The sequence below is a fragment of the Mobula birostris genome, chromosome 24, assembly GCF_030028105.1.
Source record: "Mobula birostris isolate sMobBir1 chromosome 24, sMobBir1.hap1, whole genome shotgun sequence".
In the NCBI taxonomy this organism is placed as follows: Eukaryota; Metazoa; Chordata; class Chondrichthyes; order Myliobatiformes; family Myliobatidae; genus Mobula; species Mobula birostris.
Window position 1 is genome coordinate 34,013,901 of NC_092393.1, and position 25,562 is coordinate 34,039,462.

The 25,562-nt window shown below is 38.3% G+C and overlaps 2 protein-coding genes across 6 annotated transcripts in view; one reads left to right on the forward strand and one right to left on the reverse strand.

The window, feature by feature from the left end:
* LOC140187179 (netrin-1) overlaps positions 1–2,664 on the forward strand; it is a 204,273-nt gene extending 201,609 nt beyond the window's left edge. For all 5 annotated transcript variants that reach the window (XM_072242225.1, XM_072242226.1, XM_072242223.1 and 2 more), the window contains one exon: positions 391–2,664. In XM_072242225.1, the coding sequence (XP_072098326.1) occupies positions 391–719 (329 nt within the window). In that variant the 3' untranslated portion in view covers positions 720–2,664. The remainder of the gene's footprint in view (positions 1–390) is intronic.
* A 3,744-nt stretch (positions 2,665–6,408) lies between these two features.
* The window catches only part of stx8 (syntaxin 8), a 192,353-nt gene continuing 173,199 nt past the window's right edge, over positions 6,409–25,562 (reverse strand). The window contains exon 8 of the mRNA XM_072242295.1: positions 6,409–7,920. Within this exon, the coding sequence (XP_072098396.1) occupies positions 7,853–7,920 (68 nt within the window). The 3' untranslated portion in view covers positions 6,409–7,852. The remainder of the gene's footprint in view (positions 7,921–25,562) is intronic.

The window sequence follows — 25,562 nt, forward strand, 5'->3', positions numbered from 1 at the left end:
CTTGGGAAGAAAATTGGTTTCTAAGGTTTTGATTGTATCCTCTGTCAGACATTAATCAGTTACTCTTGTCAACTCATTTCATACCCTTGGTCTTGTTACATCTTCTCTGCCTCAGATACTATGTAAACTGTTGCTATGATAATAAATATGATATTCGAAACAACTAGTGTGAAAGGTTCAGGATTACAGCTGCATTTGAAGAATTTATTTGGTGTACTGTTTAATATATGTGTCAACTAAAATATTCTTTAAAAGCAAAATACAGATGTTAGTTATGTTCATCACATCAGGAAGCACCTACGGTAAGAGAAATATGGTTCAGGTTTTGGGTTGAAAACCTTTTAGCTGAACGTTTTAAATCCTCTTCTGTTCCTATCTTCTCTGTTGCAGCTGTTCAAGCCCATATCTTGAAGGCAGAGAAAGCTGGTGAATGGTGGAAGTTTACAGTGAATATCATCTCAGTGTACAAACAAGGGGTGAAACGAATACGGCGTGGAGATCAATTCCTTTGGGTCCGCTCAAAAGACGTCGCCTGCAAATGCCCAAAAATAAAAACAGGGAAGAAGTACCTACTCTTAGGGAATGACGAAGATTCTCCTGACCAGAATGGGGTTGTTGCAAACAAAACCAGCTTGGTGATACAATGGAGGGACACGTGGGCAAGGAGGCTGCGGAAGTTCCAACAGCGAGAGAAGAAAGGCAAGTGCAAGAAAGCATAAAGGGAGACTATGCTGCTTGACTGTAAGCAAGAGTGATATTAGGATAAAATTAGGAACTTGTGAAGGAACTTATCTAGCAGTTGGGATTTTGGAATTGCCAATTTTGCACCTAATGCTGATTTCAAATTCAAAAAATAAACAAGAATACAAAAAAAAGACGGACTACTCTTTGCATAACAGCTGCAAATGTTCTAAAAAGAAGAACATTTGTTTCATAACCAAAATCCTTTCACAATTGCTCTTCTCTGCATAACGCAGTATGGTTTTTGTTAAAGGGGCACACCAATACAAACTGTTGATAGCTGGGAGTCATGCCAAAACTGGTTTGATCCCAACATAAGCTGTTAACTTCTAGCTGTGCAGTTAACCTAAAATGTGGCAGTCTCTATTTTCTTCCCTTGCCCTGTTTACATTTGACACAACATTCAGTGTTACATACTGAGCTGGTCTGCCAAGAAACTTTTAGCAATCATTGTGGACATTGTATTCCTTATTAAATATTTTCAGAAACAGATAACTTTAAAAACTTGTAAAATGCCATAGCTATACTTTGTGTCTTTTCAGTTCATCCCAACATTTACCTCACATTTATTAAGTTTGTTGGTTTCTCCTTAATACTAAACTAGTAATTCTTGATTAAAGATGAAAGCTCCATGCCCCTCTGATAAATTCTCCAAGTTTGTTCTCAAACAATTTTATGGATGAATTTTGATAAACTAAATCCTGTCCAAAAAAGACTGGCAGTAAAACATCCTGAAATCAATCTCATATTAAAATATAAATGTAAAGAGAGAAAAAAAAGTACCCTTTCAGTATATGATTACTGAAATAAAGCTATATTTTCATTTCAAGTGAATTCTTTTACAGGTTCACAGAATCACTGCACAAGAACACAATAATGAATTCACCATTATTTCTTGTATTTCTCTTCAAATCTTAACATATATTCAAAGTCATTAAAGTTTCTATTTGTATAGTTAGTCCTTCATTAAAAGCCTTGGATAGATTTGAACGTACTCTCGACTGGAAATATAACATTTGTTGTTAAAAAGAACAAGTAGAGGATGTACTGTACCTAATTCCTCTCCCTACACCCGACAGGCCTGGTGGTTCAGATCCATCACCTGAACAGTGAACTTCACACCTAGATCTCTTTTGTAACGGTGTCGATGATTACAGGCAATAATTTACTGCTTGTTCCAGTGACCAATTTCAGTTCCAATGGGGCAAAGTGACATTTCAACCTTGTGATCACTATCTCCATCAAGCAACCAACTCAGGTCGCACAAATGACCCTTGCCTTTGCTATGACCCTGTTTACAAGTATGTGCAGCTCATTCTCTAATCAATCATAACAGCAGACTAAAAAATAAAAAGTAGGAAAACAACTAACCTTAAACCAGTACATTTTACCACTTAAGACTGTATAAAGGTGAGGTCTTAGCCTAAAATTAAGAGGTACTAAAGAAGTGAATGAGTTTTGTAACAGGGTAAACATCTTCAAGGTACCTCAGTTACAGGTAGTGTATAAGACTGACATAATTGGAAGTGTGTTTATATTGATGTAATGTAGTTCTGGGAAAAAAAAGACTTTTATATCAGTTCAGCCATACTCCAGCTAACTTAGACTTTACTATTCCCCTTCTACACAGACCTGTCGGGCTATACTTTTACCTGTTAATAAGTTGAACTGTAAATGTTGTTTAGTTATGGTCATTGCATAGTTTGCAATGTTTTCCTACAATGCATACTAATATATTATCATTATTATATATGAATATATTTAATTACACATAAAATTGTGGATTTTTTGGTTGTTAGATGGCTGTAATTGAACCAGATGTGAACATGTACTATAACTGCTGAGCACCCACACTTGATAGAATTAAATCCAGAATTCAGTTGAATAAAGTCTTGTAAACAATACCATATAATATTTGCTGTGAATTATTCGTGTTGTGAATTTTTCATATTCAAAAGTGGGGGAAAAAAAAACTGAAAATTGTGTAAATAACCAACTAGGCTGTACAATCTAGTTTTTTTTTTAGAAAGTTTAAAATTCTTTCTTCTCTAAGTTTATTAGTGAAGTGATGCTCCAAACTTCACTAGTTGATACATGTGAAAATGTTCAAACTTTGATTATATCATGTTGGTACTGTAAAGGTTTATCATGTTTAATCCAGAAAACTGAAACATTCTTTCTGATTAAATTGTTTATAGATTTCAGAGTTACATTTCTCAAAGGACACGAGAACATGTGTGCTGATACATTCATTATAGGTGAACCTGTTTAGTTTCTGAGATAAGACAATGTTAAGAATTGTAAACTGATTCAGAGAAATTGTTGTAGCTGAAATAACACAGGGTGTCACAGTAGCGTAGCAGTTGGGACAGCGTTATTCCTGCTCAGCGTTCAATCCCGTAAGGAGATTGTATGTCCTCCACACGGAATGCGTTGGTTTTCTCTGGATGCTCCGGTTTCCTCTCAGTGTCCAAAGATGCAGCGGAGAGTAGCCTGATTGGTCACTGTAAATTGCCCATGATTAGCTTAGGGTTAAACTGGGGGTTGCTGGGTGGCATGGTTCAAAGGGCCTATTCTACGCTGTATCTCCAAATACATACATATAAATAAATGATATTGAATACACAAGTTAGGCTTGAGTAATTCATGAATATTGTTGGAACCACGAGAAAGTCATCTGGAAACACAGCCTGCAATGCAGAATTATAATATAGACTGTATTAGCTAGAATTTTCATATATTTTGCCATAAATGAAGCTTTTATGAAACACTGCATAGCAGAAATCCTAAGTGGATCACACTATAATAACTGGAAGAATTTTGCTTTGCTTAGAATGGCTACTACTCAGAGACAGGAAAATTAATTAGACATCTGATCATTGCTTATTATGTTTAAATCCTTCTATATAGTATTGGCATTTGCCTCCAGCAGAACCTGGACAGCATGCATATTAATAGGTGACTGGGAGTACTCTAAAATTCCATATTCTAAGATAGTTACTGGATTATACTGGGGAAAACTGGGGAAATAATGCCACAATCCATGTAGTTAACTGATAAGATGTGGAGATCCCAAAATGAGCAGATACTGGAGAGCCCAGAGAGCTATTAATATGATGGACTGTCAAGTGACCCAAATGAAAGCTAAATAAATATTGAAGAAAAGTACGAAATGTTAACACATCCTGAAGTAGTTTCATCTGCCAAAAAAGTCAGTTGAATTCTAAATTAGCACCATAGGCTTCAACAACCCTGACAGTTTTGACTTTATAGAATGTCTATGCACATAAATATTTTCAGTTATCTTGGCCCTACTTATTACAACATGGAGGAAGGCTAATTGGCTCATCTGGTCCATGCTGGTGCAAAATGGAGCAATCCGTGACTCTCCTCCACCCTTATTTTCCCATGCCCCATCAATTTACAGGTTTTAACATGTCTAGCATTTTTCTTTGCTGCTTAGCTACAGTGAGGTTCATTTGCGGTTGCTAACACAACTACAAGCGAATCTTTGAAATGGGGAAGGCAAACGAGTACCTGGCAGATGCCCACAGAGGAATGGTGAGCGGGTGCAAACTGCACAAAGATCAAGATAGAGCCTGGATCCCTGGGACCACGGGTGCTAGCTGCTGCGGGGTCATGCCAGCCACTATCCCATCCACAAAGCAGTAGAGAAACACATTCTATAAATCCTTCCTTTTCCAGATCTTTATTTTAATAAAATGGCTGAAGCTAAACTGCAAACCATTAGAACAGAAATCTATCTCCATCCTCTCTTCTGGTTTCAGCGGAGGCCAAACAATGGATGATCATCAATCCTGCAGATAGGAACTGTCCTTTTAAATATCAAACCAGCGCTGCCTGGTTTCACTTTAAAAACTATTCTTTAATTAGAAACGTTAAAGTTTAGAAGACACTGGAAAGCATGGCAGCTTAAAGCAAGCAAAAACTGAATCCAGGAGGCAAATGACTTGGTAGCAGTGCTTTGGCAGGGTAGCATAGTGGCGAGGATAATGCTATTATAGACCCATCTATAAGTTCAAGGTTTGGTTCCCGTCACTGTAAGGAGTTTGTATGTTCTCGCCATGAACACAAGGGTTTCCCCCTCGTGCTCTGGTTTCCTCCCACATTCCAAGTACATAAGGGTTGGTATTAGTCAGCTGTGGGCATGCTATATTGGTGCTGGAAGCATGGTGACACAATCCTCACCAACTTGATTTGGCAAACAACACTGTATGTTTCAATGTACATGTGACAAATTAAGCTAATCTTTGTGTTTACTCCAGGACCAGAAAGAAAGCCAGTAAATCCAACAGTGACCACTTCATATTAACCACCAGTCTGCCCCCCCCAACCTAATCTTTGATCATCACTGGGTCTCTATTACCACAATCACCACAGCTGTAAATTATGACTACACACTGGACACTCAGCTGCTCCTGCAACTGGGATCCCCCTACACCATTGACCAACATCAGTTGGTACTATTTACAAACTTTTCACTGTCCTAAAATATTCACCAGCTCTGGAGAGATTTGGTGGAGTGTCAACAGAAACCTTACAAAGTTCAACCCACTACAGTTTTGCACCCAGTTTTGCAGTTGGGGAATTGCCAACAATAAACAACCAATAAGCTTTGGATTTACAAGCATGCATGGGAATCACACACTTCACAGGAATAACAGAAAAAAATGCTGTAAGGATATTGTGGAACTATCAAGCATGATTAGGGCTATAACAATGTCTATGGAATAGATACAATGCAAAATAACAGATGCAGCACTTTGTCATCTAACTTATTGTGTTGAAAAGTTTTAGAGGGTGCCAATAATTTTCAAAGACCCCACCACTTAATAAAACAGTAAACTTAATTCAATTTGTTCTTAATACATTCAAAATGTTGTTTTGGGAGTTCAGCCAGGAAAATAAGGAAACAAAACTAGTCACTGGCTATTAGCTATTCTCTGGTGGCCTCATTTATATGATATAGTAACAATTAATTTTCAGGAATTGGATGATGATGGTATAATTTTGCCTCATAAAAATGAATCTGTTTTAAAAATACAAATTTTTAAGTATTTAAAATAACAAATAGGTATAGATCAGCTATTTTTCAAGAAGGCACATTACAACAATGTACAAGAGAATGTTTTTAAAATTATTTACAGATTACAAATTTACACAATATTTTCAGTTGAAGTTCACAAACATCACAAATAATTTAACAGATGCTTCAGATTTCATACCAGTAGACAATTACTCTTACATTTTAAAAAAAGTATCTATGTAACCATTGAAGTATTCACCATTGACAGAAATTCCCCATTATGTTTCAGAATGGAGTATGGTCGAACACTGACCCTGGAAATGATGACTAAGATGACATAGTAGAAGAAAGGAAAATTACTGTTTCCTTATTATGACTGAACAAGTACTACAGATTTTACTTAAATGCACACCAGTAACATAATAGAAAAGTCACCAAGCAAATTAAAATCAGTCATGTGGATTTGTGGTGACTGAAGCAAAGCTGCATAATTGAACTGAATTAATGAGGCTGTTGGTACTCTCTCAAAATGATGGACTAACCATTGGTGTTATCTCATTGCAATTTGCAAGGTAGCTTCCACTCACCTTCCCCCATCCCCCCAAATCTCCCCAGATCTCCCCAGATCTATGGCGAATATGCTGACAGCAGACTGAATCAGCCTACAGAGGATCATTGCTCTTCTGTTATTTTTCCCTTGAAGGCAGTTAAGTAGGTAAACAGATGGGCCACATTTCTGTGATCATCTTAAATTCCCTTAGAAGGATTGAAACTTGTAGTTTGCTTTATCATTCAAGCATTTTGAAAGCTGCTTGGGTTTATTTTGATGCAAGGGAATTTTGCAGAATTTGTCATTTTTTTATATTAAAAGTGATATATGCAGAGAGCAAAAGATTTCAAAAGACATGGATACATAAAAATGTGGTTTTATTACCTTGAACACACAACAGAAACTCTCTTTAACATGAAGAAAATAAGACTATGGTGGTCCTAGGTATTAAGACTGGTGATCTTCAAATTTTAAATTTGACCACAATGAAAAGAAAGTTACCAATTACACATAAGACACAAGCTAAAACAGTTGGAAAATATTTATTCATACACCATATTGTGAATACTTTTACCAAATGATTGTATAAAATCATACGCAATGTGTGAAGTACACAACTGCATGAAATTATAAGGTAATGGTTTCTAATTACTATTTTGTTAGATTGGAATTTCCACACTAAAAGCAATTTGTTCCAAGTTTCAATTTCACAAAGGCGTGTGAACAGTAACACTGTTTACAGGCAGTGAGTTAGCACACACTCCCCGTGCCCTACTAGGAGCCCCTTCACTGACCCTGCAGGCACTGAGAAAAGCATTTTTCCTGGGAAAATAGAGTAATCGTGTGAGTGAGTAAAAGCTGCCTTATTTAACAAGGTCACTGAAGCATTTTAGATGATCATACACATCTCATTTGGTAATAAAATTACAATCAGAAATATAATAAAAAGAATGGGAGAACCAAGTTAACAAAACAACAGAACGCAGCATTAAAAATGTTTATAATTCTCATCTAGGAACATGTCAGAAATGTAATGTATCTTATTTGAACATTGAACATACTTTCAATGGTTTAGCTTTGGCAAAGGAAATCAATTGTAAAGTACTGAAGTTCTGGGTATCCCTATATATATTAGGAGGAGAAAAATACAAAGTGAAATTATGCAGTCAGTAAGATAAATCAAAGGCATTATTTACACCCCTTGGATATTATACTACTCAAGAGTTAGAACTATCATTTCTGAATTTAAGGCAAGATCTTAATTTGAAGTGGAAATCATATTGCAAGTAATGAAATAATTGAGTTCTGTTTTGGCTTTGATTAATTGTCTATCTTGAATATTAAATAATTGTAAGGGAAGCATATTAATCAAACACATTTGAAACGTTCTCTATTGCTTGAATAAGAAAACTTATTTCAAACTTGCTCTGGTGGTCTGAAGAAGAACACGTCGTCCAGTTTTAGCATCCAATCCATATTCATTGAAGAGTATTGTTTGAGCCATTTTTGCTCGATTACTTTATTGGCCACACAGCAACCACGACAATGGCAATCAACAATAATACAATAACCACCAGCATCCCTACAATAAAAATAAAACAATTCACATTTACAATACTCAACAGTAGATTCTTGGTTTCAAGAGCAGTAATACAATTCAGGAAACACACACAAAATGCTGGTAGAACACAGCAGGCCAGGCAGCAACAATAGGAAGATGCTAGATGCTTCCTGGCTGCTGTGTTCTACCGGCATTTTGTGCGTGTTGCTTGCATTTCCAGCATCTGCAGATTTTCTCGTGTATACAGTTCAGGAAAACGGCTGGAATCAGTTATTGCTATCACAATGTCTGTAAAAAAGAGCTTGAGTTTGTTTTCATATTTTAACTGATTTCCAGCTTTACATATAAGCATGCAACAAGCCTTTGACAACAGATGTCTTGGGTTGTCAAATTAAGATGTAAATATAAATTTTGGCCATTTTATTAATGGCGGCAATTATTATTGTTAGAATTATTTTCCTCAGCATGTTCAACTCACAATAACCTCAATTTATAACGTTTGTTCTTATTTGGAGAATCCCCCTTGACAGTGTATCATAAACATAATAAATTTGGGTAACTGATGAACGCAGTCAAACTGGATATTTTCAAGTTGTGCAAAATGAACACTGCAAAGTTGAGAGCAATTATGTCATTTGCAATGTCTGCGTATTGGAAACCAGGAAGAATTAATCATGTCTTTTGTTTTCTCAGTTAAAATATCTATGTGATTAAATGATTTTGTATGCAAAGTTTCCATTTAGTTGTACTGGAATTGCATAAACATCTTTCATGCCTCTGAGACATTTATAAATATTGGTACTCAAGTTATAACATTTTACATGTATAGACTGTATCAGCAAATTAACTTCACAAAGATTTGTGAAATCTTTAAATATCATTAAAGGAATAAAATTCTAAAATTCATAGAAAATTTATTTACATGAGCAAAAAAAAACACATTTTTAGATGACTAAGTGTGTTGGAAAACTCTGCTAACGTTGGCAACATGCATCACAAAGCCATCTTGATGGTACTTCATTTTAAGAGCTCGTCTCTTTTATATGAGGGAATTGGCAATTTCATCCATAAACAGAGACAGAATGTGAAAATAACTGCCTGTGGCTCAGAGTAAAGTGATTAACTGCTCGTTCATGTCTTGGTTTGGTTATTTTGTAACCCACTGTGAAGCAACAGATGAGTAATTATGCCAAAAAGGAAAATGTATGCAGCATACATTAGAACCTAGAAAAGACTATTTATAAAATATCAAAAATGTATCTTAATTTGTTGGATTTGATCCTGCACAGCCAGTATGGTCTGTACAGCCTTCTCACACTGCTCTCAACCCTATCAAACTGGAAAATGAACAATCAATGAATATTGGAAATAAGCACCATAATACTGATTAAGTACTAAGCTGATGTACCCTGGTTTAAACACCTTAGGAAGAATGATTGTTATCATGTCTTGACTTCCTTGATATCCAAATATTTGTTTCTTTCTGAGTTGGATATAATTCCTCTTCCTCCTTCCCTAATGCTCTAACACTGCCCTGTTTCTGAGAAACCCTTTCCCAAATTCGTTTCTGTCCTCTTCCCTGCCTTTCCCCCTATCACCTTGATCAGCGAAGACTCTCTGCTTGCAAGTTAGGCATCAGAGTCCATCTGAGGGTTTGATTTGATCTTTCACACATCTTTAGGTTGTGGAGGGTCTAAAATACATGAATTGGAAGAAGCAACAGGAACACCAATCTGATCCAGATTGGTGATTGTAACATATTCCCCCCCCCCCCGCTCCCTGCACTTTCCAAAAAAATCTCTAACATACTATTGTGCTCAGTTCTGGTCAGTCATTACAGTAGGATGTAGAAGTTTTGGAAAGGGTGCAGAAGAGATTTAGACTTACTAAGATGCTGCCTGGATTAGATAGCATATTTTAGTTTGAGTGAGCTAGGACTGTTGTCTTTGGAGCAAAGGAGGATGAAAGGTGACCTGATAGAGGTGTAAATAGAATGGACAGCCAGGGATTTTTTCTCCAGGGCACAACATTGTGGGCTGAATGGCCTATTTTATGCTGTTATGTTCTATATTCTAATTTAGAATAAAAACTGAAAAGGGTTTTGTGATTTTTTTTCCCTCAATTAACTCTGAAAAAATAAGCAGCTTATTCCTATCATTGCAGTCCTTGACAGCAGACAGAACTTCCCAGAATTGTGAAAACTTCCAGAAGATTTAAGCAAAAATGGGGGAAAAATGAAGAACCCAAAAGATAGTTTAATTAATCGTTGCAAAATATTTTAAATTTGCCTAATCTCTGTTTTAGAAATGTGAACTGATGTGTATAGCTTATACACTTAAATTTGTGCAATCAATTCCGACTATTTTAGGTATTTGAAATGCAGGCATTCAAACGTGCAGGCAAAATGTTGCACAAACATGTCATCCATCTGAAAAAGACAAAAATGGATGAAAATAAAGGCACACCTGGTCTTTCTAAATAAACTTGCATAATGAAAAGATGAAGACAAAGCTGGAAGCAATGGGTTGGCTGCACACTGAGAGTAAATGTGTGAAAACATCTATCAGAAAAGCAGAAAGGTGTCTAAGGTACTGTCTTTTACACCATGTTTTGGTTATTTTGTGATCTGAGGTCAAAGTGATGATAAGCAAAACTGTCAAACAGAACAAAATCTGTAGTAAACGAATAGCACTGTCATTGAAAGTACAAGCACTATAGGTTATCAATAGAGTGAGGGTTCAACAGATGAGAACAATTGAATTACAGCTCACTCATACCGTTTGGCCAATACACAAAAGGCCACTGTTGGTGGGTTAAGCCAGTAACAGAACAGCAAAGGTGAGGCACTCTGATAGTGAAATGTAAAGCAAGATTAAATGGGATTGTGACGGTGTCTTAGATAATTAGGTACAGAATCACTTTCCTTTGGAAAGTGGATCCAAGAAACGGCCTCTTTTTTCAAAATTTTGTTACCTACCAATACAAAGCTCCAAAGGTAATAAAATCACTAGTACCATGGCCAGAACTCCCAATCGCCTTGACCTGTCCCTCACAGGATGAAAGCAGGACACACCTTACTCTGCCAAAGGTGCACTGCACAGGGTGTCTTGAAACCAGAAAAGGAGTAGACATATAACCTACAGAACTGCTGGTTAAAAGCAATGTGTAATTTGCAATGCCACAGCACTTAAACATTAAAGCTTGCTCAAGATTCTTCTTCTCCATTATCATTTACAGTAGTCTTATATGGATATCTGCTTTAGGCAAGTCCCATACTGAATGAAGTCTTTGCTGATCACTATCAATCAGTAAAAGGTCAAGTTTCAATTATGCCTTACACTATTCAGCTGCTTTCTGATCTGTGAATTTACATTCCAAGTTCCCTCAGTGGCTTCACACCTTTCAATGTCCATAAGACCATAAAATATAGGAGCAGAATTAAGCCATTTGGCCTATTGAGTCTGCTCCACCATTTCATTGTGGCTGATTCATTTTCCCTCTCAGCCCCAATCTTCTGCCTTCTTCATGCCCTAACCAATCAAGAACCTATCAACCTCTGCCTTAAACATACATATAGACTTGGCCTCCAAGCTTTCTGTGGCAAAGAATTCCACAGATTCACCACTCTCTAGTTAAAGAAATTCCCCAACTATTCTAAAAGAATGCCCGTGAGGCTGTGTCCTTTGGTCTTAGATTCTCCCACCATAGGTAACATTCTCTCCATATCCATACTATCAAGGCTTTTCACCATTTGATAGGTTTCAATGAGGTCTCCCCTCATTCTTCTGAACTCTAATGCATACAGGCCCAGAGCCTTCATATGACAAGCCACTGAATCCTGGAATCATTTTTGTGAACCTCCTTTGAGCCATCTTCAGTTTCAGCATATTTTTTCTAAGATCGGGGGCCCAAAACTGCTCACAAGTGCTTTATAAAGTCTCAACATTACAACCTTGCTTTCATATTCCAGTCCTCTTGAAATGAATAGAAACATCACATTTGTCTTCCTCTCCACAGACTCAACCTGTAAATTAACCTTTAGGAAATCCTGCACAAGGACTCCCAAGTCCCTTTGTGCCTCAGTTTTTTTTGCATTTTCTTTCTATTTAGAAACCAGTCAACCCTTTCATTTCTTTTACCAAAGTGCATGACCATACACTTTCCAACACTGTATTCCATCTGCCACTCCTTTGCCCATTCTCCTAATCTAAGTTCTTCTGTAGCCTCTCTACCTCCTCAAAATGACTTCTCCCTCCACCTATCTTCATATTGTCTGAAAGCTTTGCAACAAAGACATCAATTCCATCATCCAACTTACGGACATATAACGTAGAAAGAATCAGTCCCAACACAGACTCCTGTGGAACACCACTAGTCACTGCCAGCCAACTAGAAAAGCCTCCCTTTATTCCCATTCTTTGCCTCCTGCCAATCAGCCATGACTTTATCCACGCTAGAATCTTTCTTGTAATACCATAGGCTCGTAGCTTGTAAAGCAGCCTCATGTGTGGCACCTTGTCAAAGGCCTTCTGAAAATCTAAGAACACAACATCAACCAATTCTCCTTAAGAAAGAGACTCCTTTTTTCCTATAAATGTCCTATTTATTGCAGATTTCTTTTTTGCGCAACTCTACAAATGCATTTCCTCATACTTCCCCAGATTACATTCTGCAAGACTGAATTCCATCTCAGGCTTTCTGTATTCCCAAGCTTTTATCCTCACTCTCAACCACACGGTCATATTTTCTATCCGCTGCAAACTTCTTTATCGTGCATTTCACATTAAAGACGATCATTAATGAGGTCACCTCTCATTTTCCTAAACAAGAAAGAAACTATTTGCTCACTCAGGATTCCCTCCAGTAACTTCCTGACTACTAACAGGTTGACGGACCTGTAGATCCCTGGCTTGTCCTTGCTATCCTTCTTAAATAACAGAACACCATCAGCAGCCTAAGGGGAGAAGGTCTGAGATTTTGATGTTCAAACCACCAGGTTGGGGACTGCCCAGGCAGCATAGGAGGTGTTGTTTCTCTAACTTCCATTTGGCTATGACCTGGTAGTCTATATCTGGTCTCACTGACCCGGAGGAGGCTGCTTTGATTTCACTTTCCTTCATTTAATTTCACATCTACTTTAAATTTGCTTTTTGTACCACTATGCTCTTAGAGTGTGATACAAGCTTCTCTATCTTGTCTAATCTTATCTTGTATGATCCTTATCGTCCAGTTGCAATAGATTTGGCATTTCTACTCTTCACTATGTGAGAACATGTTTATCCTCCATCCACTGAATCTCATTCTTGAATGCCCTCCATCGCACCGAGACTGATTTACCTTCAAGTAGCTGCTTCTAGAGCATTTTCTGCAAAATGTTCTCACTTTAGAAAAAATTGCTCTTCCCTTAATTTAGAACCTTTATTCCTGTTCACCGGTCTTCTTCCATAATTCTACTTGACTTAACTGAATGATGACCACTATCACAAAGGAACATTCCCACTGCTTCTCTCCACCTGCTTACATTTATTCAATAAAATCAAATTCTGAATTGTTCACCTCTTATTGGGTTAGATGTGCTATTTAGGAATTCTGTACTTTTCATACTGGCTGTATTCCAGACAATATTAAAGTAATTAAAAAATCCCACTATTCCTGCTCTAGTGTTCTTTTCACAAATTTACCATAACTTTTCACTGTGAGGTTCAATGAACTCAGTGCAAGATTCCTTCTTTTCATTGAATGTATTAAAGATCTAGAAGTAAACAGAGGCCACGATTAAGTTGTTTGATGACGATAGCAAAATTGGCAGTGTGATTCTCAAGAAAAATGTAGATTGGTAGATGGCAGCAATGAAAGACTAGCTGGGTGAAAAAGTAGTTCAAAATCAATCCAGAGAAATGTGAGGTTGTGCAATTGAGGAGGGTAAAGTGGCAAGAAATACAACAGCATTTCTCACTGATTCTCAAAGGGTAACAGGAAAAGTACAGTGCCCAGAAGCAAAATACAATGGATAATGGAAATCTGTAGAAAAATACATCATATTTTAGAAATTCTCAGTTGGGCAAGAAAGTATAACAATTAAAAAGGCATTTATTGACGAAGGTGTAAAGTACCAAAACAGGGACATTATGTTAGAACTGTGTGGAGCATTAGTTGACCGTACTGGAGCTTTAGCTGCAGTTCTACTCACTGCAGTACAGGACAATTGTGACAGCATCTGAGAGGACACAGAGAAGACCTAAAAAAAAGTACTAGCAGAGTGGATAATTTTAGTTACAAGAAATTGGCAGGGCCAAGGAATTTTTTTGGAGCAATAAAGATTAAGAAGATATTAATTTAAGGCGTGTATAATTATAAGACAGAGAAAAAAGAGGAAGGACCTGTTGCCCATAGTGGAATAGTCAATAACACAGGAGCACAGATTTTGTTGAAAGAGGATTAGAGATAAGTTGAAGAAACATTTTCTCACTCAAAGAACAGTGGCAGTCTAGAAATTATTCCATAAAGGGAGCAGGAAGCAGAAACACACATCATTAAAGGCACCTAGATGAATATTTAAATACCATCCATGTGAATACACTAGCTTTAACTTATAAATTTCCATTTAACCACCTTTCAAACTTGTAAATAATTAAGATCTGATAAGGATGCAAATATGTTTTTGTTCATCCCAGTTTGGCAAAAGAATAAATCAAGGAAGGTAGTGCACCCGTGGCTGACAAGAGAAATTAGGGATAGTATCAATTCCAAAGAAGAAGCATACAAATTAGCCAGAGAAAGTGGCTCACCTGAGGACTGGGAGAAATTCAGAGTTCAGCAGAGGAGGACAAAGGGCTTAATTAGGAAGGGGAAAAAAGATTATGAGAGAAAACTGGCAGGAAACATAAACACGGACTGTAAAAGCTTTTATAGATATGTAAAAAGGAAAAGACTGGTAAAGACAAATGTAGGTCCCCTGCAGACAGAAACAGGTGAATTGATTATGGGGAGCAAGGACATGGCAGACCAATTGAATAATTACTTTGGTTCTGTCTTCACTAAGGAGGACATAAATAATCTTCCAGAAATAGTAGGGGACAGAGGGTCCAGTGAGATGGAGGAACTGAGGGAAATACATGTTAGTAGGGAAGTGGTGTTAGGTAGATTGAAGGCAGATAAACCCCCAGGGCCAGATGGTCTGCATCCTAGAGTGCTTAAGGAAGTAGCCCAAGAAATAGTGGATGCATTAGTTATAATTTTTCAAAACTCGTTAGATTCTGGACTAGTTCCTGAGGATTGGAGGGTGGCTAATGTAACTCCACTTTTTAAAAAAGGAGGGAGAGAGAAACCGGGGAATTATAGACCGGTTAGCCTAACGTCGGTGGTGGGGAAACTGCTGGAGTCAGTTATCAAGGATGTGATAACAGCACATTTGGAAAGCGGTGAAATGATCGGACAAAGTCAGCATGGATTTGTGAAAGGAAAATCATGTCTGACGAATCTCATAGAATTTTTTGAGGATGTAACTAGTAGAGTGGATAGGGGAGAACCAGTGGATGTGGTATATTTGGATTCTCAAAAGGCTTTTGACAAGGTCCCACACAGGAGATTAGTGTGCAAACTTAAAGCACACGGTATTGGGGGTAAGGTATTGGTGTGGGTGGAGAATTGGTTAGCAGACAGGAAGCAAAGAGTGGGAATAAACGGGACCTTTTCAGAATGGCAGGCAGTGACTAGTGGGGTACCGCAAGGCTCAGTGCTGGGACCCCAGTTGTTTACAATATATATTAATGACTTGGATGAGGGAATTAAATGCAGCATCTCCAAGTTTGCGGATGACACGAAGCTGGGTGGCAGTGTTAGCTGTGAGGAGGATGCTAAGAGGATGCAGGGTGACTTGGATAGGTTGGGTGAGTGGGCAAATTCATGGCAGATGCAATTTAATGTGGATAAATGTGAAGTTATCCACTTTGGTGGCAAAAATGGGAAAACAGATTATTATCTGAATGGTGGCCGATTAGGAAAAGGGGAGGTGCAACGAGACCTGGGTGTCATTATACACCAGTCATTGAAAGTGGGCATGCAGGTACAGCAGGCGGTGAAAAAGGTGAATGGTATGCTGGCATTTATAGCGAGAGGATTCGAGTACAGGAGCAGGGAGGTACTACTGCAGTTGTACAAGGCCTTGGTGAGACCACACCTGGAGTATTGTGTGCAGTTTTGGTCCCCTAATCTGAGGAAAGACATCCTTGCCATAGAGGGAGTACAAAGAAGGTTCACCAGATTGATTCCTGGGATGGCAGGACTTTCATATGAAGAAAGACTGGATGAACTGGGCTTGTACTCGTTGGAATTTAGAAGATTGAGGGGGGATCTGATTAAAACGTATAAGATCCTAAAGGGATTGGACAGGCTAGATGCAGGAAGATTGTTCCCGATGTTGGGGAAGTCCAGAACGAGGGGCCACAGTTTGAGGATAGAGGGGAAGCATTTTAGGACCGAGATTAGGAAAAACTTCTTCACACAGAGAGTGGTGAATCTGTAGAATTCTCTGCCACAGGAAACAGTTGAGGCCAGTTCATTGGCTATATTTAAGAGGGAGTTAGATATGGCCCTTGTGGCTACGGGGGTCAGGGGGTATGCAGGGAAGGCTGGGGCGGGGTTCTGAGTTGGATGATCAGCCATGATCATAATAAATGGCGGTGCAGGCTTGAAGGGCCGAATGGCCTACTCCTGCACCTATTTTCTATGTTTCTATGTTTTACCAAAAGATTCCGACAGCTTCAAAAATTCCAAAATTTAATTGACAAAGACTATACCAAACATTTTGAATGAGTATAATTGCATTTTACCTGTTACTTTATGGTTAATTCTGCACAGTGCAACAACTCCCTTTAAGTTGTTTTTCAAAATACAGCACTGATATCAGCAGTCATTTTATCATTTCACCAAAGAAAATCTCTTGACCAACAAGACAATGCATCAGCCCACTCACACAACAGATGCAATCATACACCCACTCAACACACAGCAGGGCTTGTTGAATAATTGCAAACAATCAGGTCTGTGTTACATAAAATAAAAAAATTGTGCCACCATTGTTGAGTTCTTACACCTTTCACTAATAGAGTTGAAATTGTTTATTCCTTCCAACACCCGCCCACTTCTCCTTCCATTCTGTTCAAAATAACAGGCAGTAATTTGTCAGAAACATCAAAAACCGAAGTGGCCTCCATTTTACAAAACGTTTCAAAATAAAGCAGTTTTGCCGACAGAAAGCAAATCATGCAGCTTCAGTAAAATTGAATACCTTTGTTTATTCACTGACTGAAACTCCATATTGAACAAGCTGAATGATGGCACAAAATTAGGCCGAATTTCACAATCTACACAAATTCCTGCAGCCACTTTCCATCAATTATGAAGGTGCTACCATAACATGTTAAGTGGACCAGCTGCTTACGGCACTTCAATGAGCCTTCGGAGTCTCGGTCATGTGAAACAAATGCCATTATTTAATTATCACTGTTTACTGTTAGCCTTTGCATAACCTAAAATTGATATATCTCCCACATTATTTCCCTTGGATACCGCATTCTACTTGAGCAGAACGTTAACAAGGGGAGGGGATTAAAGGTTGTAACAACTAAGCATATTATGATCACAAATAATGTGTTGAAGACCATGGAAATAAATCATCAGTTAGAAATATTATCTCTAAGTTTCAGGCATTTTTGTTTCAATCTGTATCAATGCTTTGAATGACGTGCTTTGGATACTATTTGGTGATTCTCTTGTTCTTAATGAGGAAGCCTTTAGTTTTCTTTTAACTCTGATCCAGAACAACATAATTATATTAGTAACACACACAAAATGCTGGAAGGGTCTCAGCCCGAAACGTCGACTGTGCTTCTTCCTATGGATGCTGTCTGGCCTGCTGCGTTCCACCAGCATTTTGGGTGTGTTGCTTGAATTTCCAGCATCAGCAGATTTCCTCATGTTTGCGTAATTATATTAGTAGCTTCCATCTGTAAGGTTAGGAAGATGACACAAAACCTCCTGGAAGTATTGAAAAACTACAGCTCTAGAGCGAATGAGGATCTGCAGGAAGTTAACATGAACAAAAAAAAAATCTGTATTGGAGAAACTAATAGTACCAAAAGCCAATAGTACCCTAAGATCTGCATCCAATGGTTTTGAAAGAGCTGACTATGGAGGTGGTGGATAGTGTTTATCAGCTTCTTAAATGCCATAGGTTCAGATGGCTCCCCAGATTGGAAGGATACAAGAATGGAACGATGGGAAAACCAGAGATTACTGATCAATTAGCTTGACATCAGTGGTACCAAGCATGTTGGAATCTTCTGTCAATGAAGTGGTAACAGGGGATTAATGAACAAGATAACCAACATGAATCAATGCAATGGGCCGACCTAACATGAATTGATCAGTGGAATAGTTAAGAGGAAGCCAGTGAATGTGGTATATATGGACTTTCAGGCGGACTTTGATGAAGTCTCATGCAAGAGGCATTGAAACAAAATTAGAGCACACGAACTGAGAATTAGGTACTAGACAGAAAAAAAGTATAGGAGTCTGATTGGTGAGGTTGTTTATTACAGACTGTTCAGAATCTATGAATCTATCATAACATATCCAGGTCTGCTGATGATGCTGAGCTGTGAAGCATGATGGTTTGTGAGACGATGCAGACAAGCTTCATTAGCTTACTACATGAATAGACACAGATATGGCAGGTGAAAATGATGTATAAAAATGTGAGATGATCCACTTTGATTGAAAAAAATAGAAATTATATAAAATGTAGCCTGTGTAGGGTTGGGAACTAGGTGTCCTTGAACATGAAACTTACCACGCAGGCAAACCAAATAATTAGGAAAGCCCAGGTTAAATTAGCCTTTACTTCAGGAGAATTTGGAGTCCAAGAAAAAAGGACATCTTAGTGCAATTATATAGAGCACTGGAGTTACCTCACCTGGAATACTTTGTCTGATTTCCTACCCAAGATGGGGATAAACTTGTAACACAGCAAATGCCACCAAATTTATTCCTGGGATGGGCAGTTTGACTTACAAAGAGCTTTAAGAATTAATGAGTTAAGAATTTAACAATGATGAGAGGTGGTCTGATTGAAAGGGAATTGACAGGGCAGAAGCAATGTTGGCATTTTCCCTTGGTAAGAGTCCCGAGAACCAGGGATTACAGTCTCAAAATAAGGACAGAGATGAGAAGAAATTTCTTCAACTTGAAGGCATTTAAACTTGGGATTTATCAATCCAAGAGGGCAGTGAAGTGAAGGCTAAGGCAATGATCAAGACAGTGACTAAAAGATATTTGAGTGTAAAGCAGATCTATAGATCAAGTGATTGTAAACAGGATCAATGAAAGAGCAAGAGCATTGAAGACAGTGTAAATACAAATATAAGTACATAACGATAAATAAATAGAGCATGAAATAGCAAGATAAAGAGTGCTTAAACTGAGATCATTAGTTATGGTAACCCCTCTTTGATCAAGAGCCTGATGGTTGAAGGGTAGTAAATGTTCTTGAACCTGGTGATGTGAGTCCTGAGGCACCTGTACCTTCTACCTGATGGCAGCAGCAAGAAAAGAGTATGGCCTGGGTGGTGAGGATCTTTGACGATGGATGCTGCTTTGCTCCAACAATGTTTCATGTAGATGTGCTCAATGGTTGGGAGGGCTTTACCCATGATAAACTGGGCCAAATCTACCACCATTTGTAGGATTTTTTCACTCAAGGGTATTTGGTGTTCCCATTCCAGGCCATAATGGAGCCAGTCAATACACTTTCCACCATACATCTATAAATGTTTGTCAAGGTTTTTGATGGCAGGCCGAGTCTCTGCAGACTCCTGAAGAAATGGAGGTGCTGCCCTGCTTTCTTTACAATCACATTTATCAATGGGTCCAGGATAGGTCCTCCATGATAGTGACACCTAGGAATTTAATGTTACTAATCCTCTCCACCCCTGATCCCAAAGATGTGCGAGAATATCTATTGATTGTTGAAAGTTCCTCCTTGTTGTAGACCAATGGTAAAAAAAATATGGAAATGAGGGGAAATTGGTTGCAGGGGCACAGGGGAACAAGGAAAGTTGCAATGGGACTATTGACGTAACTCCCCTGGGAGCTAGCACAGACCCAGTGGGCTGAATGGTCTCCTTGTGTGTTGCTCTATGATTTTTTATGAATACACTCATGGCCTTTCCCAACACCTTGTCTTCTTTTTCTCTTTCAGTGTGGTCTTTGTATTATTTTATGGAATTATTTTGAACCTGTGGTATCATGTTTCTTATAGTAAGGGACTAACACCCCTGATACAGATTGATCACCGGTTAATAATCCAGACTTGATAAACCTGAACGTGTAATACTACTTGATTTTCTTATGAAGTGCAACTGTATTCATGTGAAGTCACATAAACATCCACGCCCATGTTAGCTGTAAAATATTTAATGCAAGTTAACAGCCTATCAACAGTCATCACAGTGAATATATGAAGGCATAATTACAGATGTTTTTCAGTCATGTTGACGCCAAAATAACCAGCAAATTACATCGTCCAATATTTGTATATCAGTACATTATTTACTGCATATGCCGAAGCATGCATGCCAGAGGCATTAAGGTTTAAGGATTTTATATGCTTTATGATAGGATGAGCTAAGGTTACACAGAATACCTCCCACGCTTGTGTTTTGTCTGCCTTTCATAGCTTCGCTAAGCTTTAGATCTCCTCCTAGATCCCCCTACCCAGAATGCTGCTTCTGATGATGAAATAAGTTGCCAGGCCAAGTACTAAAGTTTTTATCCATAATAACAAACAACTAACTATTTTAAAATGTGCAGATAAGGGCTTAATACCATCCCAGATCAACAAATTTCTGCATTTTAAGGATGCAAGGAATATGGGGATAGTGCAGAAAAATAGAGTTGAGGTAGGTCAGCCACGAACTTTTATTTATTTATTTATTTATTGAGCTACAGCATGGAATATGCCCTTCTTGCCAAGCTGCCCAGTAATTCCCCGATTTAATTCCAGCCTAATCATGGGACAATTTGGAATGACCAATTAACCTACCAACTAGTACATCTTTGGACTGTGGGAGGAAACTGGAGCATTCTTGATGAAAAGCAGAGAATCCTTAAGAGCTCAATCTTAAGTTAAAATATGACCAGAAAGCTACAAGCAAGAACATAAGTTTTGATTCTATACTTAATTGAAATATCCAGTCCTGAAGTATCTCAGCCCAAAACATCGACTGTTTATTTCTCACTATAGATGCTGCCTGACCTGCTGAGTTCTTCCATTATTTAATGTTTGTTACCAGCATCTCTGGAATCTCGTGTTCTTAATTGAAATATGTTGCGCAATTTTTCTTGACAAATTATTTTCTTTATATGGATTTTGGACCTGTCCACAGCTTCTGAAAATTGTGGTCTTTAACCAGCTGTTAAGGCATGTGTGAAATTGGTTTTGATGGACAAAATGGCCCTTGACCCTTACCATGAGAAGAGCTTGGTCCCTGAACAGCAACACAATTATAAATAGGACCTCAAACTGTAAAGGTTACAGGCTTTAACATGTAGTTTTCTACTCAGCACTACCTTTAGGAGCTCTGAAGCAAAATTGTATAATGGCATTTAATATTAACAGTGGTGTAACATTACACTGCTTGGTAGACAGTGAGCTCAGAACTGATAAGTAACATTTTACCACAGATTCATCCAGCTTTCATAGAGAAACTGGTCTAAAATATCACAGTGTCAACAATATGGAAACAAATCCTTTTTAAAATGTACACAATTTTACTTTAAATCATTTTAATGTAAATATAAATACAGCTGTAGTTCCTGTACTAATGTTTGCATTCTAAATCTTCAGTTCTGCTAATTTATTGAAGTATAATTCACTCACATTTGCCTATTGTACAGATAGCAAAATTTGCTATAATTGTGGAATAAAATTAGCAAAGAATAATTTCTGCATTATTGTTACATCTTTAACTAGAGTTTTACAATTCTTTCTTCTACTTTATTTGCTTGTCTTCAACTTTCTTTTAACTCTACTGTCTCATATATATATCCTTGTTATTTCTGTATGCCCCTCAATGTGAGTCTGAATTGTTTTCAGTTGGTGGAATTCTTTCCTCTGTTCTGTCTCACCTCAACCAAAGGATACGCTCATTTGAACCTTTCCTGCTAAACTGTTGATCAAACACTGGGCTGAATTTCACTTAGGGTTAGCCAGCAGTCAGCACACTCCAATTCTGCATCTGTGTACCACCGTGCAAAATTACAGAACTTAGATCTGACATTTGGCTCCAAGCATTGAGGTCTGGGTGTTTTAAATCTCTTTGAGGTCAGAACCAAATATATTTTGTACCTGACCCCTCAGCTTATACCAGCTGCAGCAGGTGCACAGGCCTAGTCACTGAAATTGGGAAGTGAATCTTTGTTAAAAAGCTAACTTTAGTTGACTTTCATTACTATCCAATCAACAATTTTCAATCTTATTATAATAACTTTTAATATCTTTAATTAGTTAAACCAACTTCAACCATTTCCAAATGACTCTGGTTATCGGAAATATTCAAAAACAGTGGAACAGCAGTCAAACATCATGAGCAGTCAAAAGCCTTCAAGAATATGCTGGGATCGATGACCTTAGGATATGTTGCGTGGAGGCCTGGGCCTGCTTTGGTCATCAGATAGCTGCAGATCCACAGCCTCAAGGTCACTGAGTTGTGCAGCCACAGGTATAAGATGGCATGTGAATACTGGCAGTGGATCAGTGGAGCCATTCCTTTCTATCGAGAACAGTTCTGTCACCATTGCTGCAGTCCATTTCCTTTTCAAAACTATAGTTGACTAATATAAAACAGAGTCTGAGCCACTCTTTCTTGTAGCACACTTTTGCATCTCCGTTCTTTTCAAAGTTCTAGGTGAATATGGTTTTTTTAATTCTCTCTCTTTCTTGCTCCTCTTTCAGAGTAGTTTTCCATGTGTGCTACAGCATCAAAGTGGGCATAACCAGGGTCACTAATGAAGTTTCTGTTTGTCACCACAGTGCATTATTTCTCTTAGAGCCCTCTGCAGCCTTTGATACAGTTGAATACTGAATCCTCTTCTCATGCTTCTTTACTCTCCTAAGTGGCACTCACCCAAATTTCTATAGATCAAGACAATTTTGTTTCCAGTTTTGCCATTATTACCTCAAAAGTGGCCCAAGAATGTATTCTCTGCTATAGAAACTAATACAGTAAACTTAAATGAATGAAATACCACTTCAATTTTATTATATGTGTTTATATATCCAAACTATGCTTGTTCCCTTCCATGCTGCTCAGGTATAGCACTTAGCAGATTACATTACTAAATTTTATTAAGCAGCTGGAACATCCACTTTTTAAAGGATTAGTCTGACATTGATGGGTGGCTAATTTAGTGAGCAGATAAAATGAAAAGGGTAAGAGTTTTGCCTGTGGAGTATAGTCATCATAGTAATATTACGTTTGGAATTACCTTCCCAAGTCCTCAATTCTACCGTGTGGAAGACACAAATGACTAGTTGAACAACTAACAATATTGTTCTTGTTCATTTGAACTGTTGTCAAGTTTCATCATTACAGCCCAGTTCTGCCAGAGTAATCTCAAAAACACATCTTTAGTAACAAAATACACATTTTCAAAAGGATATCTACCTAGACAATGTACTAATGTGCCAATTGCTAATGTCAACAGCACCACTCTTCAGGCAAATAGAACTTGCTCTCGGCATTTGAAACCGTGCTGGGCTGCACAATATTATATCACAGAGTAGTTCAATATCCTTTACACTTTCTCACCTTTGCTATTTCTGTTTGAGTAAAAGTCCACTTCTGTGGTGGATCCGCCTACCATCCAAACCAAACTACACCAATGCTACCTGAACCCACTCACTCCTGCCATCCCCACAACTCCAATACAAAACAAATGGGATATGCAAATTGCCACCAATTCAGCTTTGATTTAAAGTCACTACATTTAGTAATATAATTATCTCCAGCTACACCTCATTGGTTTTCAGAGTTCACATAATTCCCTGCTTCAGTACTTACTTCCAGTCATAATGAATGAGATAATTCATAATTGTTTTCTCCAATAGTCTTTTAATAGTCACTTTGTCCTTGCTGACACTGTTCCCTTATCAACTCAACTGCAGCTGTGTGCTTGGAAAAAATATTGGCATCAGTGATAAAATCACACATTAAAGGTGATTATCCATCAATTTTTCCACTGAATATAAATCAATTTTATCCATAACTGGAGCTCAGTTTTCATGGGAATACGTAAATGTAAAATATACTTCTCTGTAAAATTAGGAGAGTCAGGGATCATGCAAGATTTTTTTATTCTCGGGTCCTCTGAAGTCCTTGTTCACAATGCATGAAGGACACTGCACGTGCAAAATCGCAACCAAATTCAACAGATGATACTTCTGGGATTTTCAGTGGTTTGAGTGGGAGGAGTTGTCAGTGGGCAATTGCTGGAGAAGTATGCTTTCATCACACTTGTGCAGCCTGCTTCAGCATGACTAGAAGGGAATGCAGGAGAGTTAACATGACATTCTGCATTTTCTTATTGTTTTTCCTTTGCGATACCTTGATGTACATTTGGTTGGAATGACTTGTTAAGCATTTACCACTGTACCTCGGTACATGTGACAATAATAAGCCAATTACCCAATGAGCAGAACATCAGAAACCAACTCAGAAAGGCTCCCTTTAAGTAATTCAGCCACCTGATTCCCATTTAGGCCCCACCCCTCTACTACAGCAACAGTTTCACCAGCAAACTCTCCCCACCAAATGATGTCTCAATACATTTCACCACTCACTCATCTCCCAATGTGACCACCCTCCCAGTTTTCTCTGACCATTGATCTCCCACTCTTACATGACACCAACTTTGTCTTCCAACCACTTGACCCCAAACACATCCCCAATAACTAACCTGATCTGCCAGTACCCACTAACAGTTGCCTATTAGCTGACCCCACAAACACGCTGATAACTTTAGCAACGAAACTCCCCATCTAATTTACTAGTGCAGACCCTGACTATCACAAAGTTTTGTATTACAGATTGCTGACATTCCTTGCAGAAGGGATGATATGCACCTGAACTAGAGGGGGACTAATATCACTGCAGGAGGTTTGCTCATGCTGCATGGTGGGGTTTAATCTAGAATTGCAGGGGGATGGGAACCAGAATGCTAGAACAGTTAGTGGAGAGATTGTGGAGACAGATGTCAGCAAGACCTCAGACAAAGTCAGGAACCAAAAGGTTGAGCATGGTGCGACAACTGTCCTGAGCTGTGTATATTTCAATGCAAGAAGTATCGTAGGAAAGGCAGATGTGCTCAGGGAGATCAGCACCAGGAATTATGACACTGTCGCCATTAGTAACACTTGGTTGCAGAAAGGGCTGGGCTGGCACCTTAATATTCCGGGGTTCCATTGTTTTAGATGTGACAGAGCAGGGGGGATTAAAGGGGGCGGGGTGGCGTTACTAGTCAGGGAAAATATCACAGCAGTGCCCTGTCAGGACAGACTGGAGAACTCATCTAGTGAGGCATTATGGGTGAAACTGAGAAATAAG